This window comes from Erinaceus europaeus, chromosome 18 (genome assembly GCF_950295315.1).
Source record: "Erinaceus europaeus chromosome 18, mEriEur2.1, whole genome shotgun sequence".
NCBI lineage: Eukaryota > Metazoa > Chordata > Mammalia > Eulipotyphla > Erinaceidae > Erinaceus > Erinaceus europaeus.
Window position 1 is genome coordinate 4142351 of NC_080179.1, and position 27529 is coordinate 4169879.

General features: G+C 41.9%; 1 protein-coding gene across 9 annotated transcripts in view; it reads right to left on the reverse strand.

Moving 5' to 3' along the window:
* The window catches only part of NAB1 (NGFI-A binding protein 1), a 51253-nt gene that overhangs the window by 8332 nt on the left and 15392 nt on the right, over positions 1 to 27529 (reverse strand). For 7 of the 9 annotated variants that reach the window (XM_060177562.1, XM_060177563.1, XM_060177560.1 and 4 more), the window contains exons 3-6: positions 17799 to 17932; positions 11574 to 11625; positions 4052 to 4141; positions 715 to 877 (exon numbers count right to left, since the gene is read on the reverse strand). In XM_060177562.1, coding sequence (XP_060033545.1) covers positions 715 to 877; positions 4052 to 4141; positions 11574 to 11625; positions 17799 to 17932 — 439 coding nt within the window. The remainder of the gene's footprint in view (positions 1 to 714; positions 878 to 4051; positions 4142 to 11573; positions 11626 to 17798; positions 17933 to 27529) is intronic. The other 2 variants (XM_060177556.1, XM_060177558.1) reach the window with 1 other exon arrangement.

The following is a 27529-nucleotide window of genomic DNA, read 5'->3' on the forward strand; positions in this document are numbered from 1 at the left end:
AGGCCCCGGTCCCCACCTGCAGGAGGAAAACTCTGCAGGTGGTGAAACAGGGCTGCAGGCGTCTCTATCTCTCCCTCCCCTTTCAATTTCCCTCTGTTTCTACACAATAGTTAAATTAATTATTTTAAAAAATTTCTAGTCTCTGTCAAATAAAACGGACCAGAGAAGGTACTGAGAAAGTAGGAAGTAATACAGATGTGGAAACCCCTAGCTTTGTTCCCCAGGATCATGCTAAAATACATATGTAGCAATTTTGAGAGTGAACCTGTAAAATTATCTCACGAATACAAAAACTTAGAAAGCACCACTTCGGGAGTCGGGCTGTAGCGCAGCGGGTTAAGCGCAGGTGGCGCAAAGCGCAAGGACCGGCATAAGGATCCCGGTTCGAGCCCCCGGCTCCCCACCTGCAGGGGAGTCGCTTCACAGGCGGTGAAGCAGGTCTGCAGGTGTCTGTCTTTCTCTCCCCCTCTCTGTCTTCCCTTCCTCTCTCCATTTCTCTCTGTTCTATTCAACAACACCGACATCAATAACAACAACAACAATAACACAGCAAGGGCAACAAAAGGGAATAAATAAATATTAAAAAGAAAGAAAGAAAGAAAGAAAGAAAGAAAGAAAGAAAGAAAGAAAGAAAGAAAGCAAGCACCACTTTGTTTCTCTGGGAATATGCAGAGTAATGGGCTGTTGCAGGTGCAGGACACTCCAAAGCTCTACCTGGCCCATCAGCAGCATCAGACGCCAAGCCGTTGGGATTGTGCTCCTCAGAGCTCTGCCGGTAGATTCCCACGGAGAGCCTTCTTTCTGCGTGCTGCAGTCTCTCATAGCCAGCTGGGGTGCAAAGGAACTCCATCTGCTTTGCCATCGCCTTTTCTGGCTGCTAGTAAGTCAAGCAAAAATAATATCAGTAACTAAAACATTCTAGATTTTTAATGGTTTTAAAGATGCCAATTTCAGACTCCAGCAAATATATTTAGTATTCATTAAAATGAGTTCACACTGCATGTGTTGTACAGGTTCCATAAATATGCATAGATGTCTACACCATCATGTTCAAACATAGAAAGCTGGATTTTGTACAGGAAAAAAAAAAAGTCTCCTGTTCACGCCCATTCCATTTCAGCTCAAAAGCAAAAGAACCTTCACTTTGTTTTCTAAGGGACTGAATTTTTTTTCAAAGAATTTTTTTAAGGACCCTCAGGGCAACAGCAACCTCTGTTATAAATTGCTCCTGACAAATCAAGTGAAGTCTTGGCAGGTTAATTTTGGGATTTAACACTACACAGGCTCTGATGTGATGACTATGTTTGGGAGAAGAAAGGTGTAAAATGGCTGTGCAGAAGAACCAGACAAACACAGCTCTTACTAAAATGAAACAACGCCATTCCGTCTAAGAGGACCAGTGCCAATGAGGATGTTCAACCTTCATCCTGGAGTCGTGGGGGGCTTTCCAGCTGATCGCAAACACATTCTGAAGTGCACAATGAGCTGGTGACAGACGTGTTTTCTCTACATGAGCTTTGTACGTCCCATCTCTATCACTGCTGCTCTGAATTACTTTTTGTAAAAAATATTTTTACTTATTTTTCATTATTTTTTAATATTTATTTATTCCCTTTTGTTGCCCTTGTTGTTTTATTGTTGTAGTTATTATTGTTGTCATCATTGCTGGACAGGACAGAGAGAAATGGAGAGAGGAGGGGAAGACAGAGAGGGGGAGAGAAAGACAGACACCTGCAGACCTGCTTCACCACCTGTGAAGCGACTCTCCTGCAGGTGGGGAGCCAGGGGCTCGAACCGTCTGAATTACTTTTATGGGCATTTAAAAATAGTCCCTCTGCAGTATTTGGGCAAAGACATGTCAGAATGCAGAAATATGAATCACTACACCATGCTATTTAAAGAGAGAGATAGAGAGAGAGAGACAGAGACAGAGAGAGGGAGAGAGAGAGGCGTAGAAAGAAGCTGATACAGTATATATATATATATATATATATATATATATATATATATATATATATATATATATATACTGCACCAAAGTAAAGAATCTGGGGGAGGGGGTGGGGGTTGGATGGGCTGTTCAAGTCCTGGAACATGACTGCAGAGAAGGACCTAGCTGGGGGGTTAGAGTGTTATGTTACAATGTACTAACTACTATATTTTACTGTCGACTGTGAACTATTAATCCCCTTAAGAAGGGGGCAAGAAAAGGATCTGTTAAAAATCACGACAAATCTTGATTAACAATAGAAGATCTATCAATCAGTAAAATACAACTCAGAACAGAATGAAAGGTTGTGTTATTCTGAATGCTTTCTTAAGCCAGGGCAAAAGGAATCATAACTTTAATTTGATGAACTTGCAAATTCATTGGAAATTTTTTAATAAAATTTCTGATAAATTCCAGGATTATATATAAAATTCCACACTACACCCACCAGAACCAAAAGAAATCCCTAAGGAGATCAAAAGGAATTAAATTTTACAGTACTGCCTGTAGGAATGACTTTTAAAAATGTTAATCTAGCCCTATTCACTAAGGAAAGATCCACAGGCTGGGGGCATAGATCCATCTGTCAATGTCCATGTCCAGCAGAGAAGCAATTACAGAAGCCAGAACGCCCACCTTCTGCTCCCCAAAAAGAATTTGGGTCCACGGACGGCTTTACAAATGAATTCTACAAAACCTTCAGGAAACAGCGAATATCTCTATTTTTAAAGCTCTTCCAAAAGATTAAAGACACAGGAATACTCCCACCTGCTATGAAGCCAACATCATCCTGACACCAAAAGCAGATAGGAACACAATAAAAAAGGAAAACTACAGACCAGTATCTCTGATGAGCATCGATGCTAAAATACTAAGCCAAATCGTAGCCAACCAGATCCAGCGGTATATTAAAAAGATTGTTCATCATGACCAAGTAGGACTTATTTCAGGAATGCAAGGCTGGTTCAGTATACGTAAATCAATCAACGTGATCCACCACATCAATAAAAAGCAAAACCAAAAACCACATGATTATCTCCATAGAGGCAGAGAAAGCCCTTAACAAAACCCAACATCCATTCATGATCAGAACACTAAAAAATGGGAATAGATGGAAAATTCCTCAAAATAGTGGAATCCATAGACAACAAACCTCCAGTCAACATCATACTCAACAGGAGAAGCTGAACGCATGACCCTCTGATCAGGGACCAGACAGGAATTCTCACTTTCACCATTTCTCTTCGACATAATATTGGAAATAAAATCAAAAAATAAATAAAAATGTCTTAACCTGGGTATACACAGTTAAATAAGTCAACAGCAAAAACCACCCAAGCTACCTAGAATCTGACAACTATTCACTACACAAGCTGAAATGACTTAGCAATGACCACAGTATTGGCTACCAACACTTGACTGAGATCAAGTGCTCTCTTATTTTATCTGGGTGATGTTACACCTGGAGATAGCAACACGGTTACTTTCAAGACAACCAGTGGTTTCTCCTGAGTTTCCTAAGTAGCAAATCTGTCTTGGTTCTTCCAAGTCTACAATGGCAAAGTGAGCAGCACTATGTCACATTCTGCTCATAAAGCAAACCAAGTTGTTGTCACATGCTTATTGATACAAGGTGTGGATGGGATGACATTTAAAAAAAAAAAAACAGAAATACATCCAGTTCTTGGATATTTAGAACTGAGGCAGCTGAATCAGCCCCTTCCTTCCTTCCTTCCTTCCTTCCTTCCTTCCTTCCTTCCTTCCTTCCGTCTCTTAAATATTTTTAAACTCTTTTTTAAAACTCTATTTATTATGGGATAGAGACAGAGAGAAATTGAGAGGGGAGGGGGAGATAGAGAGGGAAAGAGACAGAGAGACACCTGCAGCCCTGCTTCACCACTCGTGAGGCTTTCTCCCTGCACGAAGGGACTGGGGGCCTGAACTCAGGTCCTTGTGCGCTGTGATGCGCGCACTTAACCAGGTGCGCCACTGCCTGGCTCCTCAGGCATTCATTTCTTAACCCACAGTTATTATAAAGTAGGAGTTGGTAGTTGACGTCACCTGTGAGCTCAGAGCAGCAAGCTCTTCACTTTTTGCCTTAGCCTGCTGGAAGAGTGTTTGCACGGAGTCTTGGAAATCTGGAAATCCATCCTGTGGGACAAAGACAAAATCCTTTTTCAGTTACAACGTCACAAATAAAATAACCACGCTATCAAAAACTCAGAAAATAAAACAGAGAAAACCATCTTAATCCTACTCCTCAAATACTCATGATTAAGATGTTAATAGCAGCGAGGAAAGTGGCTCAGAGGGAGAACAGGTGCCTTGGATATGCAAGGCTGTGGGTTCAATCCCCGTACTGCACAGATGAGCAGAGTGGTGCTCTGGTCTCACACTCACAGAGAAATGACATGTAAAGTAAATTTTAATTTCTAGCATTTGATTGTATTAGAAAATTGCCTCATAGTCTGGAGAACTCTCACAAGGCTAGAAATAGACCTACCCTGTGAGCCTACAATTCCTCTCCTGGGGATAGATCCTAAGGAACCCAACATACCCATCCAAAAATATTTGTATATACCTATGTTCATAGCAGCACAATGTGTAATAGCCAAAGCCTGAAAGCAGCCCAGGTGTCCAACAACAGATGAGTGGCTGAGCAAGTTGTGGTCTATATACACAATGGAATACTACTCATCTATTAAAAATGGTGACTTCACTGTTTTCAGCCGATCTTGGATGAACCTTGAAAAATTCATGCAGGGAGTCGAGCGGTAGCGCAGCGGGTTAAGCGCAGGTGGCACAAAGCACAAGGACCGGCATTAAGGATCCCGGTTCGAGCCCCGGCTCCCCACCTGCAGGGGAGTCGCTTCACAGGCGGTGAAGCAGGTCTGCAGGTGTCTATCTTTCTCTCCTCCTCTCTGTCTTCCCCTCCTCTCTCCATTTCTCTCTGTCCTATGCAACAACAACAACAATAACTACAACAATAAAACAACAAGTGCAACAAAGGAAATAAAAAAAAAGAAAAATTCATGTTAAGTGAAATAAGTCAGAAACAGAAGGATGAATATGGGATGATCTTACTCTCAGGCACAAGTTGAAAAACAAGAAGAGAAAACACAAGTAGAACCTGAACTGGAGTTGGTTGGTGTATTGCACCAAAGTAAAAGACAGAGGACCTAGTGGGGGTTGTATTGTTATATGGAAAACTGAGAAATGTTACGCATGTACAAACTATTATATTTACTGTTGAATGTAAAACATTAATCCCCCAATAAAGAAATTTAAAAAAAGACTAGGAAAGCTACCAGGAGAGGGGTTGGGACACGGAACTCTGGTGGTGGGAACTGTGTGGAATTGCACCCTGTTATCTTATAGTCTTTTTAATCATCATTAGATCACTAATAAAGTGAGGAAATAAATAGATAAAAGATAGTAAAGTAGACAAATATCTGACAAACAAGAAAATCAGAACATCCCCCAAGAAACTGTTGTCTCTGACATCCTGGTTGGTGGGGGCTTTTGTTGTCTCTCAGTCTCTCCCTCCCCACCCCCAACCGGCTGTACCCTGCTGGGAGCAATTAATCTTCATGTCATATTCTTGGCTGCTGCCATTCATCAGTGTTTCTTCACGGGAGAGGCTCTAACTCCAAGCACTAAGACAGAAAAAAGCACCAGGGCCTGACTACTCTCATTCCGCCGGCTCCCCCCTCACTCTCCCTCACGCACTAAATATTAGCGGGTGGCTGAGATGACTTGTCCCAGCAGACGCTGTCAGCCTCACAGGTGCACCCTCCTTTTTCCTACTCACACTTTCTATATGAATAGCACGTGGTGATGCTTCTGTTTTTCTGATCCAGAGGGGAAGAGTCGACATCAAATTAGACCAGCTTTCTTTTCAACAAGCTTAGCATCAGCGTAGGTGGCTACTCTGACCCTCTTCCCTCCCCCCTTCCTCACTCAACTGGAACCGCCAGCAGGTGTCCGCCGGCCTCTGAAGTCTTTCTTTAAGCCCCACGTCTCTGCTTTCTGGTCTCCATTAACAAATTCCTTTTCTTTCATCCCATTACTGTTACTGCTGATTGTTTCTGCCGGCCAGGCCAGCCCACACAGCATCAGGAATGCTGTCCCCTCCCACCTCTTGGCTCCTCTCCAGCAATTTCAGGGAACAAGGACGAGGTAGGGAGAGAGAGAGGAGGGTCACTGTCCGTCAGTCTGCTACCATCACCAAAACTGAGACTGCTGGGTGTGGTGTGACCTTCCTCTCACACAGAACGCCGCTCGGAGCACTGCAAGTCACAACACTTCGCTCCAGAGCATGGAATGTTCTTTATGAAAGTGAAACCTATCAAATGAACCCACTGCCAACTAATGTTCACAAAAGGAAGGGAGACAGAGCGCCCGGGGACCTTGATTCTTGACTTTCCACCTCCTTTACTGACATTAACAAGCGGTGTTAGGTGCATGCTGTCCTAGACACATAGAGCTAAACCGTTGTGATTTATTTTCTAATTATCTTCTGAACACACATCTTCCCTCTATGCTAAACAAATGGTTATGTCTTATATTTGAATATACCTTGTAATGTATATTGGTAACGTTTCCACTCAGACCTTTGGTTTAATAAATCATTGCCTTGGATCAGTGAAGAATGACTGCTCCTCCTCTTTCCTGCTTCAGAGATTATACCCCCTCTATCCCCCATCCCCCCTCTACCCCCCCATCCCCCCTCTATCCCCCCTCAGCCCACCAGCTGAGTGATCCCTTTCACCTACCCTTGCACCTACCCTCAAATGGTCACCCTCCCTAACCTGGCAAGATGTCTTTATCTCTGTACCTCTCTCATAAACTCTAAGAAATAAAGAAATAATATTCAAAGTCTGTTTCTTATTGTCTAAACATGCCCTGTAAGGAGAAGCCCTATTTAAACACAACAGACTGAGCAGCAAATGCTGGAGAGGTTGTGGGGTCGAAGGAGCCCTCCTGGCATTCCTAGTGGGAATGTGAATGGGTCCAATCTCTATGGAAAGAATTCTGGAGAACTCTCAGAAGGCTAGAAATGGACCTACCCTATGATCCTGCAATTCCTCTCCTGGGGATAGATCCTGAGGAACCCAACACACCCATCCAAAAAGAGATCTGTGTACACATATGTTCTTAGCAGCACAATTTGTAATAGCCAAAACCTGGAAGCAACCCAGGTGTCCAACAACAGATGAGTGGCTGAGCAAGTTGTGGTCTATATACACAATGGAATACTACTCAGCTAGTAAAAGTGGTGACCTCACCATTTTCAGCTGATCTTGGGTGGAACTTGAAGAAATCATGCTAAGTGAAATAAGTCAGAAACAGAAGGATGAATATGCGATGGTCTCACTCTCAGGCAGAAGTTGAAAAACAAGATCAGAAGAGAAAACACAAGTAGAACCTGAACTGGAGTTGGCCTATTGCACCAAAGTAAAAACTCTGGGGTGGAGGGTGGGGGAGAGTACAGGTCCAGGAAGGATGACAGAGGATCTAGAGAAGGTTGTACTGTTATGTGGAAAACTGAGAAATGTTATGCATGTACAAACTACTGTATTTACTATCGACTGTAATATATTAATCCCCCAATAAAGAAATTAAAAAAAAAACCAGATTGGACCAGGTGGTGGCAAACCCGACTGAACACACAACTCACCACGCACAAGGACCAGGTTCAAGTCCCCACTTTCCACCTGCAGGGGGAAAGCTCCACGAGTGGTGAAGCAGGGCTGTAGGTGTCTCTCTGTCTGTCTCTCTCCTCTGTGTCTCCCTTTCCCCCCTCAACTTCTCTGTCCTATAAAATAATAAAAAAGGAAACCTAGAAAAAAACAGATTATCTGGAGTATTTTAACACAACATGTAAACTAGTATTAGATAATAACAAAAACAAGTGAATAGGCTATCTCCTTACGTGGAACAGCCTACTACATCAGAGCATTCTAGGAAGAAAAATAAATCAGGTTCTTAAACATTCTAGCCAGCCTTGCACACACTATTCAGGGAGACAGTGTCTAGCAACAAGAAAACATTTTACTGAGCTTAAACAAAGCACCGATCTTCCTAGTGCATCCAAACGCATCCAAAATGGAATGACGAATATATTTTCTTTTCCTTGCAGTGTAACTATTTTGATGTCATTTCTATTTCATCTACTGCACCATAGACTTCCTTTTGTTCACTGTAAAACTTATCTCTTTAAAATGGAAAAAGACGGCAACTTAGCATAACTGCTTATTGGTGGTGTCAAGGATTTTGAGAAAAAAAAAAAAAGATAAAAAGAAACAAAAAAAAAATGACCTTGTTAAGTCTGGCCTAGTAATTATGAATGTTATATTTTACAATAGGCAAACCTTAAATTTGTCTTGATTTTCTTTTAGTACAGTTAGTAAGTTAAGAATAATAAGAGAAATTACTCAAATGAAAAAAGAGAAATAGTATCTTCAAAGGATTCTAAAATTTTTCCAGTTTTACTGATGAATTCCTGTGTGTCAGACACAAAATCTAGACAAGCCGGCATCTGTGTTCTGTGAACACACCCAGGATTTTCTTACCTGTTGCTCTGCCTGGGTAAGTCAAGCTCTGAAGTGCCTCTCTACCCTTCATCTCGCATCCCTTCCTATCCTCTGAAATCCTACCCTTCTTTTCAAACCCAGCTCCAATTTCCTTAGTAGAGCCTCCCTTCATCTAGTCTCATGCCAGAAACGTTCCCCTTCCCCCAGCAGACACAGAAGATACAAAAACCCTAATGTCCAGTGTGAAATCTGAAGGAAATACCCTGTACAACCAACATGACCTCCACACCAGCTTCTGGCACCAACACAGAGGCTCCCAATTTCAACTCTGACTTACAGAGTCCACAAGATACTTTAGGCAAGGATTCGTGCTCAAAGTATATACATGCACAGTATGGAGAACTGTGTATTTTAAGTAGCTCCACTATAAACACGTACAGGGACATAGATGTGTGTAACACACGCAGAGACTCTGAAGAAGATACTGATGCCCTGCAGTGCATGAGGGCTTTAAAAAAATAAATAAATAAAAATAAACTTCAATGTGAAGTAACAAAAAACAGTGGATGGAATTCAAAGCCAATGTCCCCATTTGTTTCTGGGAAAACAAAATCAAGAATTCAGTGTCTATGAAGGCATGCACAGAAGCTGGGGCTGATTACTCACTCGTCTTCCTAAGGAAGGATTAGAATTGTTCACAAACACAAATGAGTCTAACAAAAAATAGGAGACAGTTTATACTAATATACTTAATGACACTCAACAACAACACTGTTTGGTTATTGCTTTTGTTTTTTGTCAGAGCACTGCCTAAGCTCTGGTTTATGGTGGTGCTGGGGATTGAACCTGGGACCTTTGGTGCCTCCGGCTGAGAGTCCTTTTGTGAAACCATCATGTGACAACACCAGTCCTGTAACACTGTATATCTGTGTGTGTATATATATATATATATTTGCTACGTAATCTTGGCTTTCAGGGCTATTAATGCTAACTGTGAGTAGGTAATAAATATCAGCACAACTTTTATCTTTTCTTAAACATATCCCCTTTTTTAAATTTGTGAGACTTATTGTTTTAGGTTAGTTTTAACGATCAAAGAAACTGGGCTGGGTGGTGGCACACTTGGTTGAGTGCACATGTTACAAAGCACAAGGACCCAGGTTTGAGCCCTCAGTCCCCACCTGCAAGGGGAAAGCTTCACAAGTGGTGAAGCAGGGCCGCAGGTGTCTGTCTCTCCCTCTCTACCTCCCCTTTCCCTCTCAATTTCTCTCAAGTAAAGATAATTTAAAAAAATTAAAAAATAAAGATCAAGGATACTTATCCAGCCATTCCTTATCTCATCTAACAGATGTATGAACTGCCTACTAAGTACAACATACTACTCTAAGCTGAAGAGATGAATGGCTTGAGAGCTAAGAGCTCTGTTTTTCAGAAGACTATCCATAAATTAAAAATGAATACGTAACAGTTTCACAGTCAGTGCTACAAAAAAACCAAACAAACCCAGAAACTGAGCCCGAGTATAATTCTGGGGTCAGGCTATCCCATTAGAAAGGCAGGCAACAAAGTCAAAGGGAATGTCAGCTGTGAGCTGACCCACATGGAGATGCAGAGGACCATTTTGACAGAAGGAACAGTGAGCGCAGAGACTCTCATTACTGCAGCTGACACGTCCCTGGAGCTAAAAGGCAATGAAGCTGCCTGTGAAGAGGCTGTGAAGAGAGCTGGCTACCAGATGAGGGGGTTCTGAGCAAGCCACGGCTGGGTCACGTAAGGTCTCAGATACTTCATGAAAATGGAGACTTCATTTTAGGCAGAGTACAAAGCGGTAAGGAAGATTTTTTTAAATAAATTTTTCTATTTATTTATTTTCCCTTTTGTAGCCCTTGTTGTTTTTCATTGTTGTTGTGGTTATTATTGTTGTTGTTGTTGATGTTGTCGTTGTTGAATAGGACAGAGAGAAATGGAGAGAGGAGGGGAAGACAGAGAGGGGGAGAGAAAGACAGACACCTGCAGACCTGCTTCACCGCCTGTGAAGTGACTCCCCTGCAGGTGGGGAGCCGGGGGCTCGAACCGGGATCCTCAGGTCCATGCACTTTGCACCACATGTGATTAACCCACTGAGCTACCTCCCGACTCCCCGTAAGAAAGATTTTAAGCAAGAGGGAAATTTGTATTTTCAGAAGAGCATTAATCTCAGCATTATTTCCTTTTAAAAGCTTTTTTTTTTTTTTCTTTTTAGTGGCCTAAGAAGCTATCTCACTCATCCTGTGGGAACATCAGTGTGCATGTTTCATGCCCCAGAGGCTGCTGGTTCAATCTCCAGTACCAACTTATGCCAGAACTGAGCATTCTATCATTAAAAAACAAAAACAGGGAGTCAGGTGGTGGCGCAGCGGGTTAAGAACAATGTGGCGCAAAGTGCAAGGACCGGCGGAAGGATCCGGTTCGAACCCCCGGCTCCCCACCTGCAGGGGAGTCGCTTCACAGGCGGTGAAGCAGGTCTGCAGGTGTCTGCCTTTCTCTCCCCCTCTCTGTCTTCCCCTCCTCTCTCCATTTCTCTCTGTCCTATCCAACAACGATTACATCAGTAACAACAACAATAATAACTACAACAATAACACAAGGGCAACAAAAGGAAAAATAAATTAAAAAAAACTTTAACAATAACTTTCTTAGTTTCATTTGTTACTTCACCTTACTATAGATACTCATGACAACAAAAATGTTCTATTGTTTCTTTTTTAATACTGATTTTTGGATAGAGACAGAAATTGAGACGGAAGGCGGAGAGAGACACCTGCGACCCTGCCTCACCACTTATGAAGCTTCCCCCCTGCAGGTGGGGGCCAGGGACTTGAACCCAGGTCTTTGCACGCTGTAACGTGTGTACACTCTGGGTGCACCATCCCCCCTACCCCTGCTCTAGAGTTCTGAAGAGTCTACAATCCACATTTTTCTCAAGTTTATGGGACCATATTTTTGTTTTTAATCTGAGTAACTAAGCAAACATTAATAACATGAGAAAATAGAATACATATTCTTACCTCCACTTTAATCCTTTTTGGGGATAACTCATCTCTTTCTCCACATTTGGATCTGAGGTAAATGAGAGAGAAAAAATTGAGAGAATAACCAATTTCATTTTAAAGACAATTCAATCTACGAACTTCCCCTAAAACATATAAGGAACCCAACACACCCATCCAAAAAGATCTGTGTACACATATGTTCTTGGCAGCACAATGTGTAATAGCTAAAACCTGGAAGCAACCCAGGTGTCCAACAACAGATGAGTGGCTGAGGAAGTTGTGGTATATATACACAATGGAATACTACTCAACTAGTAAAAATGGTGACTTCACTGTTGTCAGCCGATCTTGGATGGACCTTGAAAAATTCATGTTACGTGAAATAAGTCAGAAGCAGAAGGATGAATATGGGATGATCTCACTCTCAGGCTGAAGTTGAAAAACAAGATCAGAAAAGAAAACACAAGTAGAACCTGAAATGGAATTAGCGTATTGCATCAAAGTAAAAGACTCTGGGGTGGGTGGGTGGGGAGAATACAGGTCCATGAAGGATGATAAATGACATAGTGGGGGGTATATTGTTAAATGGGAAACTGGGGAATGTTATGCATGTACAAACTATTGTATTTACTGTGGAATGTAAAACATTAATTCCCCAATAAAGAAATAAAATAAAAAATACTTTATATGCAGTGATTATCACTTAACGAAAGTGGGAAAAAAAATGCAGTCTGGTAAGTGGCTCAAGTGTTAAGACTCTCAAGCATGAGGTCCCAAGTTCGATCCCTAGTTCGTCCTCCCCCCCACATTTAAAAAAATAAAGAAAATATAAAGAAAATCAAGGATTATATTATATTCTATGATATATACCTTTATTGATCATAGGGACTTTTTTTTTTAAATGTACTACATAAAAATTTCAAAAAGCACATGGGCCATCTCTGAAACAGTCACTTCTGTTTTGGTACTGCTTCTTACAACATAATCTAAATCATTGGAATTGAGAATCATACAACCCGTCATTATTCAAATTGCAAGACACAATTAAGATACTATGTATAAGAGTCCCCCATAAATTTAAAAAAAAACATATAAATATAAGAAAATGTAGCAACAAGTCTTTTTAAGTACAACAGCTTTCAAGTTCTTTAGGAAAGAATGTCTGAGACTCCCTAACTGAAGCCACTGGTTACATTTATAACCAGCTCAGAGAGGATGTCGCCCACTGCCTTACATCTGTGGGCAGTTGGGGTATTTCTGCGAAGCATTCATAATCTGAGTGTTACCCAAAAGAAGTCTCATCAGCTGGTACTCTGTGCATTTATTGAAGTTCTTTCCAAGGGCATTAGGGGCTTTAATGATCAAAAAAAAAAAAAAAAAAAACTGCCATTTGAGATGAGTGCTTAACATACAAATAACAAAAAATAACTCACATTCTATGAAAAATACAATGGTTATCTGAGAGGAAGGGGATAGGACAGGGGAAGAGAAGGGTATAGAGTTAATCTGATAAAGGTAGTGGAATTTTAGTGGTAATTACAATGAAACGTGTACACATTAAGAGGTGTAAACTGTACTCACAAAATGTATATAGCACTACAGCAATGAATGCAGAAAGTCCTCTGAGAGGTTATGGCCAGAAGAGATTCAGCAGATAATACACTGAAACTACAAATACATTTCCCCTTAACCCAAATGAAAAACTATGCCAGGACATACGTATAAAAATAATACTATTTACAGAAGCCAGACCTTCCACCTTCTGCATCCCACAGTGACCCTGGGTCCATACTCCCAGAGGGATAAAGAATAGGAAAGCTGTCAGGGGAGGGGATGGGATACGGAGATCTGGTGGTGGGAACTGTGTGGAGTTGTACCCCCTTTTATGCTATGGTTTGTGTCAGTGTTTCCTTTTTATAAATAAAATTTTTTAAAAAAATAAATAAAAATAATACTATTCCCAGGGGTCAGACAGTGACATACCTGGTTAAGCCCACACATTATAGCATGCAAGGACCCAGGTTCAAGCCCATGGTCCCCAACTGCAGGGGGAAGCTTTTCAAGTGGTGAGGCAAGGCTGCAGGTGCCTCTCTTTTCTCCCCTTTCTCTCTCAACTTCTGTCTCTATCCAATAAAAAAAAAATGAAGATACTACAAAAATTAAAAATTAACACTATGCCCAACTGAAGTAGGATAAGCCACAGTCAGGAAAATAGCTCTCCAGTATTCTCATTGCCATGTGAGACTCCAGGTCTGATCACCAGCACCACGTGGGGCCAGAAAGAACCCCGTAGGGGGTGGAGCAATACTACACTTTCTCCTTTCTCTCTCTTTCTCATTATTTTTTTTAAAGATTTTAAAAATATTTATTTACTCCCTTTTGTTGCCCTTGTTGTTTTATTGTTGTAGTTATTGTTGTCATTGTTGTTGGATAGGACAGAGAGAAATGGAGAGAGGAGGCGAAGACAGAGAGGGGGAGAGAAAGACAGACACCTGCAGACCTGCTTCACCGCCTGTGAAGCGACTCCCCTGCAGGTGGGGAGCCGGGGGCTCGAACCGGGATCCTCACTCTGGTCCTTGCGCTTTGCGCCACCTGCGCTTAACACGCTGCACCACCGCCCGACTCCCCTTTCTCATTCTTAATAAGGAACAACAACAACAAAAGTTGGGCTAAAGAGATGACCTCGTAGTAATGCACATGGTGTGACGCTCTGGGTTGGACTTCTGGCACTATACAAAAAAACAAGGCAACGACAAGCCATTAAGTATAAACTTTCCCTCAATATAAAAGACAGTCAAGCTCTGTGCAAATAGTCCATCTCAAAATCACTAAAATATGATATACTGTTTATCGAGATATTACTTATGACCAAAGACTAAATACAATCCCAGTATCAACAGGGAGAAGTCACACAAATGCTGTTATATGCACAAAGCGCAGTAGCATACATCTGTAAAAAAAAAAAAAAAAAAAATCATGGGGGAAGGAACATGACGGACCCTAGATGGACTCCTGCAGGACCTTGCCCTCAGTGTGGATCTACAATGGTAGGGGCAGCCCCGTTCTCTGAAGGGAGGTTGGACCAAAACCCTCTACCACTCGAGGAGGATGGGTCCGGCAATGGGTGCAGCCTGGAATGTTCCTAGCTAGGACCACAGAATGTGAGCTCAGACCTCCAGGGATGCAGAGGTCACACAGGCTCCTGTGCTGAATATGGGCCCTAGATCAGATCAAAGGGGTTTACAGCTAATGGTATTTATATGCTTTTTCCATATATGGGAGCTACTCTCTTCCCTGATCCAACTTTCCAGTCCTATTCCCAACTTTGACACCATCTCCCCAGATGCCCACCTGCATATTAGCTGTCAGACTTGGGCAAAAATTAGTCAAGTCATGGGCCCCTTGGAATATATCTAAAATAGACCTACTAACTTTGTCCAAATGGACACCCCAAATCTCATCTGCTATATTCTTGCCTTTAGGTTCCAGATTATTAAACAAGTTGTTTTTCTTTGTATCTTAATGCTTTTTCAGTCACCAAGGTGCAGATGCTACCATGATGTCAAACTGACTCCCCTGGGCAGACGACCCCACCAATGTGTCCTGGAGCCCCACCTCCCCAGATCCTCTTCCCCACTAGGGAAAGAGAGAGACAAGTTGGGAGTATGGATCCACCTGCCAAGGCCCATGTGCAGCGGGGAAGCAATTACAGAAGCCAGACCTTCCACCTTCTACACCCCACAATGACCCTGGGTCCATGCTCCCAGAAGGATAAAAAATAGGAAAGCTTCCAATGGAGGGACGGGATACAGAACTCTGGTGGTGGGAAATGTGTGGAAATTTATCCCCCTTATCTTATGGTTTTGTCAATATTCACTATTTTTTATTTTATAAATAAATTTTTAAAAATCATGGGGAAGATAGAAATGAACTACAGAGAGCCTTTCCAAGACAATGCTGAAATCAAAGCAAGACACTGAAGGATGGAGAGACACACTACCTACTGCTTTCTGAGAAACTATTTCTTGCCATGTACTGAAATACTAGGAATATGAAAAACTCATAAAGTCACTTAGATACTGAGAAGGAACAGGTGAGAAGGGGAGCACGGGGGCCCGAGCCCTGTACTGCCTCTCTACATCCTGTTTGCTTAGAGATCATGTAACCGTGTGTGTGCTTTAAATCTATCCGTCTTAATATAAATTTAAATGCTAGAATTTGCTGAAAGGAATAGAAGTTCACAAAGAATGCAGTAGGAACTTGCTAAGTGTCATTATAAGCCTTTTTTTTTTTTACTATGACTTTTAGAGCATGTAACTATATTACTTTGATGAAAGACAGTTGAAGCAAAGCATTCAGGAAGAACATTTTGTATAATACCACGAAGGAAATGAAAAGAGTCATTAAGTCAGCTCTTGATTACCCAACTCCTTTCTTCTTGTAAATAATCACAGAAAGCAGCTACATTCGTTGCCTACTCATTTCATCCATGTAGTTCTACCTGTTGGTTTCTAAACACATAGGTTCCTGAAGTAGGATAGAAAACACAGCTGCTGTGAGCTAAAGAAAATAATGAAATCGAGGCAGCTTGGACTGTTCCTAGGCGTGACCGCAGGCTGCACGCTCGGACCTCCAGGGATGCAGAGGTCACACAGGCTCCTGTGCTGAATATGGGCCCCAGAGCAAATCAAAGGGGTTTACAGTTAACAATATGTATATACTTTCCCCATATCTGGGAGCTACTCTCTTTCCTGATACAGCCTTCGAGTCCTATTTCCAACTACGATGCCATCTCCCCAGACAATAACCTGGGTCCACCTACATATTAGAGGTCAGGCTCAGGCAAAAACTCGTAAAGTCATGGACCCCTTGGAATAGACCTAAAATAGACCTACAAGCTTTTTCCAAAACAGAGACCCCAAATCTTCATCTGCAATAGTCCTGCCTTTAGGTTCATGATTCGTCAACAATTTGTTCTGCTTTATATCTTAACTCTTTTTCAGCCACCAGGTTCCAGATGCTACCATGATGCCAACTGGCCTTCCCTGGACAGACAAACCCAACAATGTGTCCTGGAGGCCCGCTTCCCCAGAACACCATCCCACTGGGGAAAGAGAGAGACAGGCTGGGAGTATGAACCGACCTGCCAATACCCACGTTCAGTAGGGAAGCAACTACAGAAGCCAGACCTTCCACCTTCTGCATCCCACAATGCCCCTGGGTCCATACTCCCAGAGAGATAGAGAATAGGAAAGCTATCAGGGGAGGGGATGGGATACAGAGTTCTGGTGGTGGGAACTGTGTGGAATTGTACCCCTCTTATCCTGTGGTCTTGTCAATTATTTCCATTTTATAAATAAAAATTAAAAAAGAAAAATACATTGGTGGTAACAGAAATGTTTGTTTGTTTCCAAACTTAAATATGCACAAGAAGCATCTGAGAGGCCTGTACAAGTTTGGATGAAGGAGTCCCATCCCCACAGGGCGGGGCTCGCGTGGTGTCACTATGCCAAGGACCTGGATCCCAGCCCCAGTCCACGCCTGGGAGTGCGGCAGTGGGAACGTGGGAGAGGGGACATGAGAAACGTCGGCCATGTGGAAGCACTGAACAAAATCAGAACAGCCCTACGCAAGAACGAGGCTACGTTTCAAACATGCTGTGCTGACTCTGCATGCTAAAGCCACCCTGGGTTTGTTTCAACCTTGTGTTTTCTGTCTGAAATCAAGTCTTCATCTGCTCATCGTCAAAGGACCTTGCAACTTCCCTCTGAAGAGTGGTCAACAGTATATTCTGAACTTACTCAGCCCATCTCAGTAGATGGCAGACACCTTATAAAAGGACCACTTTGCTTCCTGGGAGTTCACCGAGTTCACAGACTTAGTGGGTGTACAGAAAAATCTATAAATGCTGACTAAATCCTACTGTCACACTTGAAACCGAAGCACCTTCCCGAGAGAAGCTTATCTGAAAACACCCCCAGGACAATGTCCTCCTGTCAGGAAATCACCTGTTTAAAAAGGAGGCCAGGGGAGGGAGGAGGTGGAAACGGACAAGAAAATGAAACAGCAAAAACTATTTCAGCAAGTTTTGAAAAAGTTACCTGAGTGTTTAATTTTCGTGAACTCCGCTCCCATTTCTAACTTTTCCAGGAATGCTTGTGCTCCATGAATGGATGGTGTTTCATGAACTCACCTTTCTACCATAAGCGCACAAATGCTGCTGATCAGTTGAGCACTTACTTTGTGGTTCTGTAGGTGTATTTGTAGGTGACTTCTCGAGAAATCTGTCTAGCCAAGGCGAAAAGTTCATCTCGTCTGGTCAGCAGCGCATTGTCTTTCACACAGAGTTGAGCAGCTGCCTCGTTGACAGTGAGCTGCACATCCAAAATAAAGTGACAATGAGTGTAAGCAAAACATTTCATGTAAGAATCCAGAAATCACTAAGTCACGATAATGAACGAGACCTAGTAACTCCATTTCTGAAGGATGCGAAGTTATCCACTACCTTCCAGAACTAAACTTGTCACAACACTCATCTTGGTTTTACTTCCTGTATACTCTCCCTTTTGGCTAGTTACAATAATTTATGATAAAGTAAAATGAAAATTTTAAATGTCCTGCAACTGACTGAAATAAGAAGTCAAGGGAGTAGATTAGATGATAAGATAAAAACTGCCCTAAGAATGAGTATAGTCGGCCCTCTTGTTTTAAAGTGATCTGATGGGAAAATTGTTACAAAGGAAAAAAAATAAGGATTTTAGTAACTATCTTTATCAAATGCTTTAAAATATTTATCATATCACTTTGTGTAAAAGATTTATCAGCTGTAATAAGTCAGGGCTACACAATAAAATAATGAAGTCTTGGAGTCACTGAATCTCCAAAACTTGTATAATTCTGTTCTATCTTCTAAATAAAAAATACTGTTAATATAGAGTTGCTGACTAACAAATATCTTGTACTAAAATCTGAAATAAGAAGTGCTATCCAGGGCTGCGCAGGGTGTACCTGGTGAGGCACACAGTGCAAAGCACAAGGATCCCGGTTCAAGCCCCCAGCTTCCCACCTGCGGGGGGGGGGGGTCACCTCACACGTGGTGAAGCAGGTCTGCAGGTGTCTGTCTTTCTCTCCCCCTCTCTGTCTTCCCCTCCTCTCTCCATTTCTCTCTGTCCTATCCAACAACAACAATGGAAAAAAGATGGCCTCCAGGAGCAGTGGATTCATAATGCAGACACTGAGCCCCAGCAATAACCCTGGAGGCAAAAAAAAAAAAAAGTGCTATCCTATCAAAGACCTGGGACATTAGACCTGAAACTATAAAAAAGCATAGAAAAACATATCAGGGAAACACTTCAGGACCTTAACATCAAAGATGGATTTGGAGACTTCATCCCATGAGCAATAAAACTAACATAGGATTAAATAAATGGGACAACAAATTAAAGAGCTCCTAGACACCAAAGGAAAACTCTACAAAAATAAACAGGCAACCCAACAACTTGAGAAAGATATTTGCACACCACACATCTGACAAGGGAGAGATAACCAATATCTCTAAAGAACTCACACAGTTCAAAAGCAAAAGAAACAGCCCAATAAATAAGAAAGAAAGAAAGAAAGAAAGAAAGGAAGAAAGATGGGCAAAAGATACAAACAGATAGCATTCTAAAGAAGATAAACACAAGACCTACAGACATAGGAGGAAATGCTCGACTCCACTCATCACTAGAGAAATGCAAATTAAAACCACATGGAGATTCGACCTCACACTGGGGAGAATGGCCTTCATCAACAAAACAGGAAATGATTTAAGTGCTGGCAAGGATACGAAAAAAAAAAAAAGGGAACTGTGTTACATTTCTGGTGGGATTGCCAAGTGGTACAGTCATTACAGAGAACAGTCTGGAAGACTTCTTAAATAAATAGAAACAGAAATACCTTCTGGGCCAGCAATAGGACTCCTGTACACTTATCCAAAAGACATGAAAACACTAATTCCAAGGGACAAATTCACCCCATGGTTCATAGCTGTATTATTCACAGTAACCAAAACATGGAAGTCACCTAACGGCCATCAACACATGACAGCATGAATAATTTATGGGAGCGCACTCAGTGGAGTACTACTCCACAATTAAACAAAAAAAGACACTGCTATTTGTTAGGACCAAATGGATGAAAGCAAGGAAGTGAATAAGGGCTTTCAGATGCCTCTGTTGCTATGTGGAAACCTAAATACTGAGAGCTGGAGACACAGCACAACGTCTTTCACGCCTGAGACTCTGAGGGCCCCAGTGCCGCCCGTTCAGCTGAACACTGCCCTGGTCTTTCCGTGTCTCACAGCTCATATATTCCGGTGGAGAAGCAATTACACAAGCCAGACCTTCTGCACCCCATAAAGAATTTGGGTCCATACTCTCACAGAGGGATAGAGAACAGGGAAGCTTCCAATTGAGGGGCGGGACACAGAACTCTGGTGGTGGGAACTGTGTGGAATTGTACCCCTGTTATCTTACTTACTATCTTGTTACTCATTATTAAATCACTAATAATTAAACACATGCAGAGAGAGACATTAACTTGCAAAAAAGGAAAAGAGATTATATTTACTGTTGAATGTAAAAACATTAATTCCCCAATAAAGAAATTTAAAAAAAGAGGAAAAAAAAAAGAAAAAATAGACACCCTACCTGTAAGACTTGGGAGAACTATCCTGGGGGGTGGGGGTGGGAGAGCGGCAGAACTCTGGTGGTGGAAGTGGTGAGGAATTATATTCTTAATACCCTATAATCTTGTAAATCACTAATCAAATTATTTTAATTAATTCAATTAATTAAATTTTAAAGTAAAAGTCATCCTAAATTCAAAACCTATATGGGGGGGCAGTGGCCCATCTTTTAAAAGCAAGAAATAGACTCATTCAAGGAATAATGGATGGAACAAAGAATGAGGGGAGGTTGGTGGTAGACAGACCTGAGTCTTGCTCCCGGCTGCGTGACTCTGGACAGGCAAACAGGCCTGAGTTTTCTGAGGCAGACCGGGGCAACTTCTCTATTTAAGACAGGACTCTAAAAAGTAGTCAGTGGGAATGCCTAGCACCAGGGTTATTAGTGCTGGTTCTTCTGTCCACTTTCTTACAGAAATAAAAAAGTAATAACAATAGCAATAACAAGGGACTGGGGAGACAGCATAATGGTTCTGTGCAAAACACTCTCCCGTCTGAGGCTCCCATGTTTCAGATTCAATTCGCAGCACCTGCTACAGTCAGAGCTGAGCTGTGTTCTGGTCTCTCTTTTTCTCTCTGTCTCTCTGATTAAAATAAGAATTTCTTTTTTTTAAAATTTTTTTTATTATCTTTATTTATTGGATAGAAACAGCCAGAAATCGAGAGGGAAGGGGGAGACAGAGAGGGAGAGAGACGGAGAGACACCTGCAGCCCTGCTTCACCACTCGCAAAGCTTTCCCCCTGCAGGTGGGAGCCAGGGGCTCGAACCCAGGTTCCTTCCCACTGTCACATGTCATTCAACCCGGTGCGCCACCACCTGGCCCCTAAAATAAGTATTCTTAAAATTCAAATATTTATTCATTTTTCTTTACTCAGGCATCCCATCTTTATTTACAACAATTTTCCTTGTCTAAAAAAATGTGTTTAACTACAGAGAGGAATAAAAGAAAACAAATGTATCATCCAAACGTTCCTTTCAAGCACAGATATTTTAATGATGATTCTACTATTCCAATATGTCTCTATATCTCTGTTTTTTGGTTTTTTTGGGTTTTTTTTTTTTTTTTTTTTTTTTGCCACCAAAGTTATTGCTAGTGCTAGGTGTTGTCACTATGAATTCACCACTCCTGCCGGCCTTTCCTGCCCCCCTTTTTTTCTATATTAATTGACTGGACAGAGAGAGACTGAAAGGGGAGGGGAGACAGAGAGAGAAAGAGAGAGAGACGGAGACAGACAGACACCTGCATGCCTGCTTCATCACTTGGAGGACTCCTCCCCTGCAGGTGACAGAGAGAGAGACAGACAGACAGACACCTGCATGCCTGCTTCATCACTTGGAGGACTCCTCCCCTGCAGGTGACAGAGAGAGAGACAGACAGACAGACAGACACCTGCATGCCTGCTTCATCACTTGGAGGACTCCTCCCCTGCAGGTGGGCAGCAGGCTCAAGCCCAGGCCCTTGAACATGCTGGGCACTCAGCTGGGCACATCACTGCGTGGCCCCCAGCCTTCTTTCTCTAGACCCACTGCTAAGTATGAAAGCAAAACTGGAAGTATTTGCTTGTCAAGTTTCTCCTTTCCCACTAAACAATCACCAAAAATCAAATTTTCCCTTCGTGCTTTTAAAAGGCACATGTTATTCAAGATGAAAGTGAAAAGTTGTTTTAAGGAATTTCAGGAGGGGTTAGACTGCATCATGGTTCTGCAAACAGACTCTCGTGCTTGAGGCTCCAAGTCCCAGGTTCAATCCCCTGCACCACCATAAGCCAGAGCTGAGCAGTGCTCTGGTTAAAAAGATTTAAAAATTAAAAAAATAGAAAGAAAGAAAAAAGAAAGAAAAAAAGAAAGGAATGACTTTCTAATTAAATTGCGATTTCAGTTTAACCTTGAAGACCCTTCTGAAGCTCTTTCTTCTCAGGACTCAAAAAAAAAAAAAAAATCTAGGACACTGCAGAAAATGTCTGTCAGAGAGATGTTCTCACCGCCATCATAAGGGCCCAGTTTATGTGAAGCCACAGAAGAAAGCCTTCAGCATCAGCTGAAAACAAGCTTCCAGTTTTCTGCTACCTAGCAGAAGTCAGGAAAGACAGACACTACACCTTTGCTACTGGACTCGGGCTCCACCAAACCAAAAACATGGAGGGAAGGCTCGAGGCTTCGGGCAGCCCAAACTGCGGCAGGGAGCGGACTTGTGAAGGCTTTTCTCAAAAATGTTGTTAAGGGAGTCGGGCGGTAGCACAGCGGGTTAAGCGCAGGTGGCGCAAAGCACAAGGACCAGTGTAAGGATCCCAGTTCGAGTCCCCAGCTCCCCACCTGCAGGGGAGTCGCTTCACAGGCGGTGAAGCAGGTCTGCAGGTGTCTGTCTTTCTCTCCCTGTCTCTATCTTCCCCTCCTCTCTCCATTTCTCTCTGTCCTATCCAACAACAATGACATCAATAACAACAATATAATAACTACAACAATAAAACAACAAGGGCAACAAAAGGGAATAAGTATTTTTTTAAAAAACTTTATTAAATGTTACCTAGATTTCACCCTCTTAGAAGCTATTACTTCAATAACTATTACATTTTTAAAAAGAAAGATGATGCAAATCCCCCACAGCATCGTTTTGTTTGTTTGTTTCTTTGTTATCCCCCATATCACTATTTGCTTGAGCTAAGCAGTGTTCTGGGAAAATAGAATAAAAAAATTAAAATTCTAAGTTTCTAATTTTGTCCAAAGTACAACATGTCAAGAAATTCTCCTTTACTCTGTCTACTTCCTCTTTTTATGAAACAAAAATATCAAAATTCTATTTATAACTAGAGGTGCAAGTAAAGGGCTTTGGGCCCCTAGGCAGGAAGGTGGGAAAGGGCCTAAGAGGGGTGAGAGTTTGGCAGACACCTATCATGGTGAGATACCTGGGTGTGGGGGGTAGATAGCATAACAGTCATCCAGAGAGAGACTCTCATGCCTGAGGTTCCAAAGTTCCAGGTTCAATCACTGCACCAACATAAAATAGAGCTTAGCAGTACTCTGGGAAAGGATGGAAGGAAGGAAGGAAGGAAGGAAGGAAGGAAGGAAGGAAGGAAGCCGAGGGAAGGGAGGGAAGAAGGGGTAGATAATATAATGTTATGCAAAGAGACTCTCCTGTCTGAGGCTTCAAAATCCCAGATTCAATCCCCAGCACCACCGTCAGAACTGAGTAGTGCTCTGGTTAAAAATAATAATATAAATAAATAAATAAATAAATAAATTCTTTAGGGGCCAGGTGGTGGTGCACCTGGTTAAGCACACATATTACAATGTGCAAGGACACGGGTTCAAGCCCCTAGTCCCCACCTGCAGGGGGAAAGCTTCATGAGTGGTGAAGCAGGGCTGCAGGTGTCTCTCTCTCCCTCTCTACTTTTCCCTCTCCTTTCAAGTTTTCTCTGTCTCTATCCAATAATGAAAGAAAAAAATTGTACTCATGTGTCTGTCAGCAACTGTATTGTAAACCATTAACCCCAAGAAAATGATTTAAAAAAAAAAAAAAGATTTCTTAGGTTAGTTTTCTATGATTTATGACTGAATTTAAAAACATTCTTCATTGGCAGTTAAAAGTGTAAGTTTCAACAGTCACTTGTGACTCTGAGTTAAGTAATGTTAGCACAGAAATACAATGGGGTGTGTGAGGTCAGAGCTCCAAGGCCATCAGGATTCCCGCTGCCTCTCAAGCAAAATAGCCAAGCATGCTGGACAATCAGAAAGGAAACATCTGAAAACTACAGGGCAGATGGTAGTGTAGCAGGTTAAGTGCACAAGGATCCCAGTTCGAGCCCCAGGCTCCCCACGTGCAGGGGAGTCACTTCACAAGCAGTGAAGCAGGTCTGCAGGTGTCTATCTTTCTCTCCCCCTCTCTGCTTTCTCCTCCTCTCTCTGTTTTATCCAACAACAACAACAGTAATAACAACAACAATGATAAACACAAAGGCAACAAAAGGTGAAAAAAATGGCCTCCAGGAGCAGTGGATTCATAGTGCAGGCACCAAGTCCCAGCAATAACCCTGGAGGAAAAAAAGAAAGAAAGGAAGAAAGAGAGAGAGAGAGAAAGAAAGAAAGAAAATTTCCCAGGAGCTCTCTGAAAGTAAGGACTACTCAGCCCCACAAGCATGAAACGATATCTCAAAGAAGTGAAGATAATTTGTACACCAACTGAACCCATGTTTCACCCCTCACAGTCTCTGACCACAGAACACAAAACACGGCACAGAATCCACCAGTGTACAGAGTCCAAGACCATTCTTAAAAGAGTGAAGCTGGAATCCCGATGCGAGGCAGATTTGGAAATAGACCTGAAGTCCCGGGGCACTCGATATAGGTCAAACCTTATCACCAAGTGGAAGAGGACGTAAGACACTTTCTTGAGATTTCGCGACCCCCAAGTCAGCCTGATTCACACTAAGTCGGCAGAAAGTTTTCGTGGAGTCCCAGGGTTGTACTGTTCAGTGTGTAGAGACCCAGTAAGCCCAAAATGAAATAAGTTCTAGCATGCATCTCAGGCCGCAAACATTCCCGCCGTTAAAGCACCAAGCGGTATCGGATAACAGAGGGTCACAGCACCAAACAAGGCACCAAACCCAGAAATTAGTTCCTCAAAAGTCAGCCTCAGACTTCACTTAAAGAAATAAAATGAGAAGCAGAAGATGTCACAGCAAATAAAATGCTGAACTGGCAAGCATGAGGTTCTAAATTCAAGCTGATCTCCCAAAACACTGCAGGTAATTCCAGTGGTTTTTTGTTTTTTTACTAATAACTCGTTGAAAAAAAAGAAAGAAGTTGATAATCCCTAGAAGGCAATATACTAAGGGGCCAGGTGCTGGCGCACCAGGCTGAGTGCTCACATCACAGTGCACAAGGACCCAGGTTCTAGCCCCTGGTCCCCACATGCAGGGGCTAAGCTTCATAAGCAGTGAAGCAGGGATGCAGGTGTCTCTTATCTATCGCTGTCCCTATTTCCCCCTTCTCTCTCAACTTCTGTCTCTATCCAGACTAAAAAATAAAAAAATAAAAAAATAATTTTGAGAAATCAGGAGGAAAAAAGTTGAAGCAGAGAGTAACAGATGTCAAAGTAAGACAGTACATCGTACTGACAGCTAAACAAAATAATGAAATCCAAAAGCCAGGGGAATGGTTTCTTAAATCACTAATAGAAAACAAATGTCTCTCTCCTCTGTCACTCTCTTCTCTCTTGATTTCTGGCTGTCTCTATCCATTAAGGAAATAAAGATTAAAAAAAAAAGAAAGAAAAGAAACATGTAACTTTGTCAAAGGTGATTTCAAAAGAAACAGATTAACCCAATAGTCCTAAATTCTAAATATTATCAGAAGTGTCTAGTGTCTCAAGTATTAGATCTTCAAGTAAGAGATTGAGTTCTGTTCACAATTAAGCTGAGAATTCACAAGGACGTATAACGGCTTACAAATAACACACTTAGCTCTAAGGGATTCCCAGGTTTGGCACTGCCCTCTCTCAAAACTGGGATGACAGAGCTCTTCAGCACTGTCGTGTGTGCTTCTCAGCACACAGCAGAATATGACTTAAGTCTTGCAGTACATTTTTCCATGAGCCTTATGGAAGTCCTTGTCTACAACTTACCGATTCTTTATCTCCCCACCTATCCCCTCCTTCCTATTTTTTGAGTTCCAGAATTATTTGGCAGGCAGTTGCTACTTTTAACTGGAATTGGCGTATTGCACCAAAGTAAAAGATTCGGGTGGGTGTGTAGGGGGGAGAATACAGGTCCAAAAAGGCTGACAGAGGACCTAGTGGGGGTTGTATTGTTATATGGAAAACTGGGGAATGTTATGTATGTGCAAACTATTGTATTTACTGTCTAACGTAAGACATTTATTCCCAGTAAAGAAAATTTTTTAAAAATGCTACTTTTTGGCAAATACTCTCTAATGCCAAAGTGTGACTTGGCTTTCGTGTATTACAAGTGCCTGCATCCCTCCCTGGCCGCCTTATTCTTTTAGTTTCTCTCACTTCATCCACACACTCACTATTTAAGAACTGAAGCACACAGTCAGTTCGTTGTCCCTCTTCTATCTACTAACATGCCTTCTGAGTGTCTTCCTGCCTGCCAGCGCTCTCAACGGCTGCATCTGGGTCTGTCCTTTAGCGTCTGTCCAACACGAGCAACTCCTACGGGTCTAAGGTTCAGTCCCTCAAACTACCTTTACGGTGTAACACATCTACGCCAAGCCGTACCACATCCGGTGGTAAAAGCATCAGTAATTCTTCAGCTCTTAAGAGTGGAGTAACCCATTCTATAATTCTTTACTGTATCTGTGCATCTTTAGAAACAAATTTAAAAACACATGCCAAAAAAGGGACTCTCCTGTACGTGTGAAGGCTAAAAAAAACTTTTAAAAAGGTGTAGGTGACATCCTGATTTTCACCCACTTGTGACCTACATATAACTCTCTTTCTTGAAAATTTAAAATAACAATATCCACAGGGCTTATATAAAGGCAACTCTCAGAAATGCTGCCAACAGTACATAAAGGACAAGTCGCTTTCCTTTATTTGGAAATTGAGAACAGACTGGTGACATTCTTAAATCTAGAAAAAGAAAAACTCACTAATCCTCTTCAAGAGTGAAGTGAAAAAAATGAACATAATCTTCTTTCTTTCAGTTACCTAAAGATTCTGTATTTTCCAGAAAGTTCCTGAATGGTTCACAGCTTGAAGGAAGGATTCTAATTCATAAATTTCTATCCTAAACCTGAAACACCGAAGCAGATTCACACACTTGAGTTAACAAGCAACAAGTGACCTAAGTTAAGTTTCGAAAACACAAGCCCCATTTTCCAAACGGCCACCCCCACATCTCAGCCTACTGGCATTCATTCTGAGTGCTCCCTTATTCTGGGAACCCACGATGGTCTCATTACTTAAATGCCGTCTGTACCTATTTAACCAAAGGAGTAAAGAACCAGCCCTCAGCAGAAACCAAGTGTGATTTTTTTTTTTTTTAAATAGGGTAGGACTTTGTGTTATCGAGTGAGGTTGATCTCTTTAAAATACTTTTGCTTTTATTAAAAAATAATAATAGAGTGGGGGTATAGCATAATGGTTATGCAAAGAGACTTTCATGCCTGAGGCTCTCAAGTCCCAGGTTCAATCCCCCACACCACCATAAGCCAGAGCTGAGCAGTGCTCTGGTAAAAAAATAAATAAAATTAATAATAATAATAATAGGTTTTTTGACTCAACTC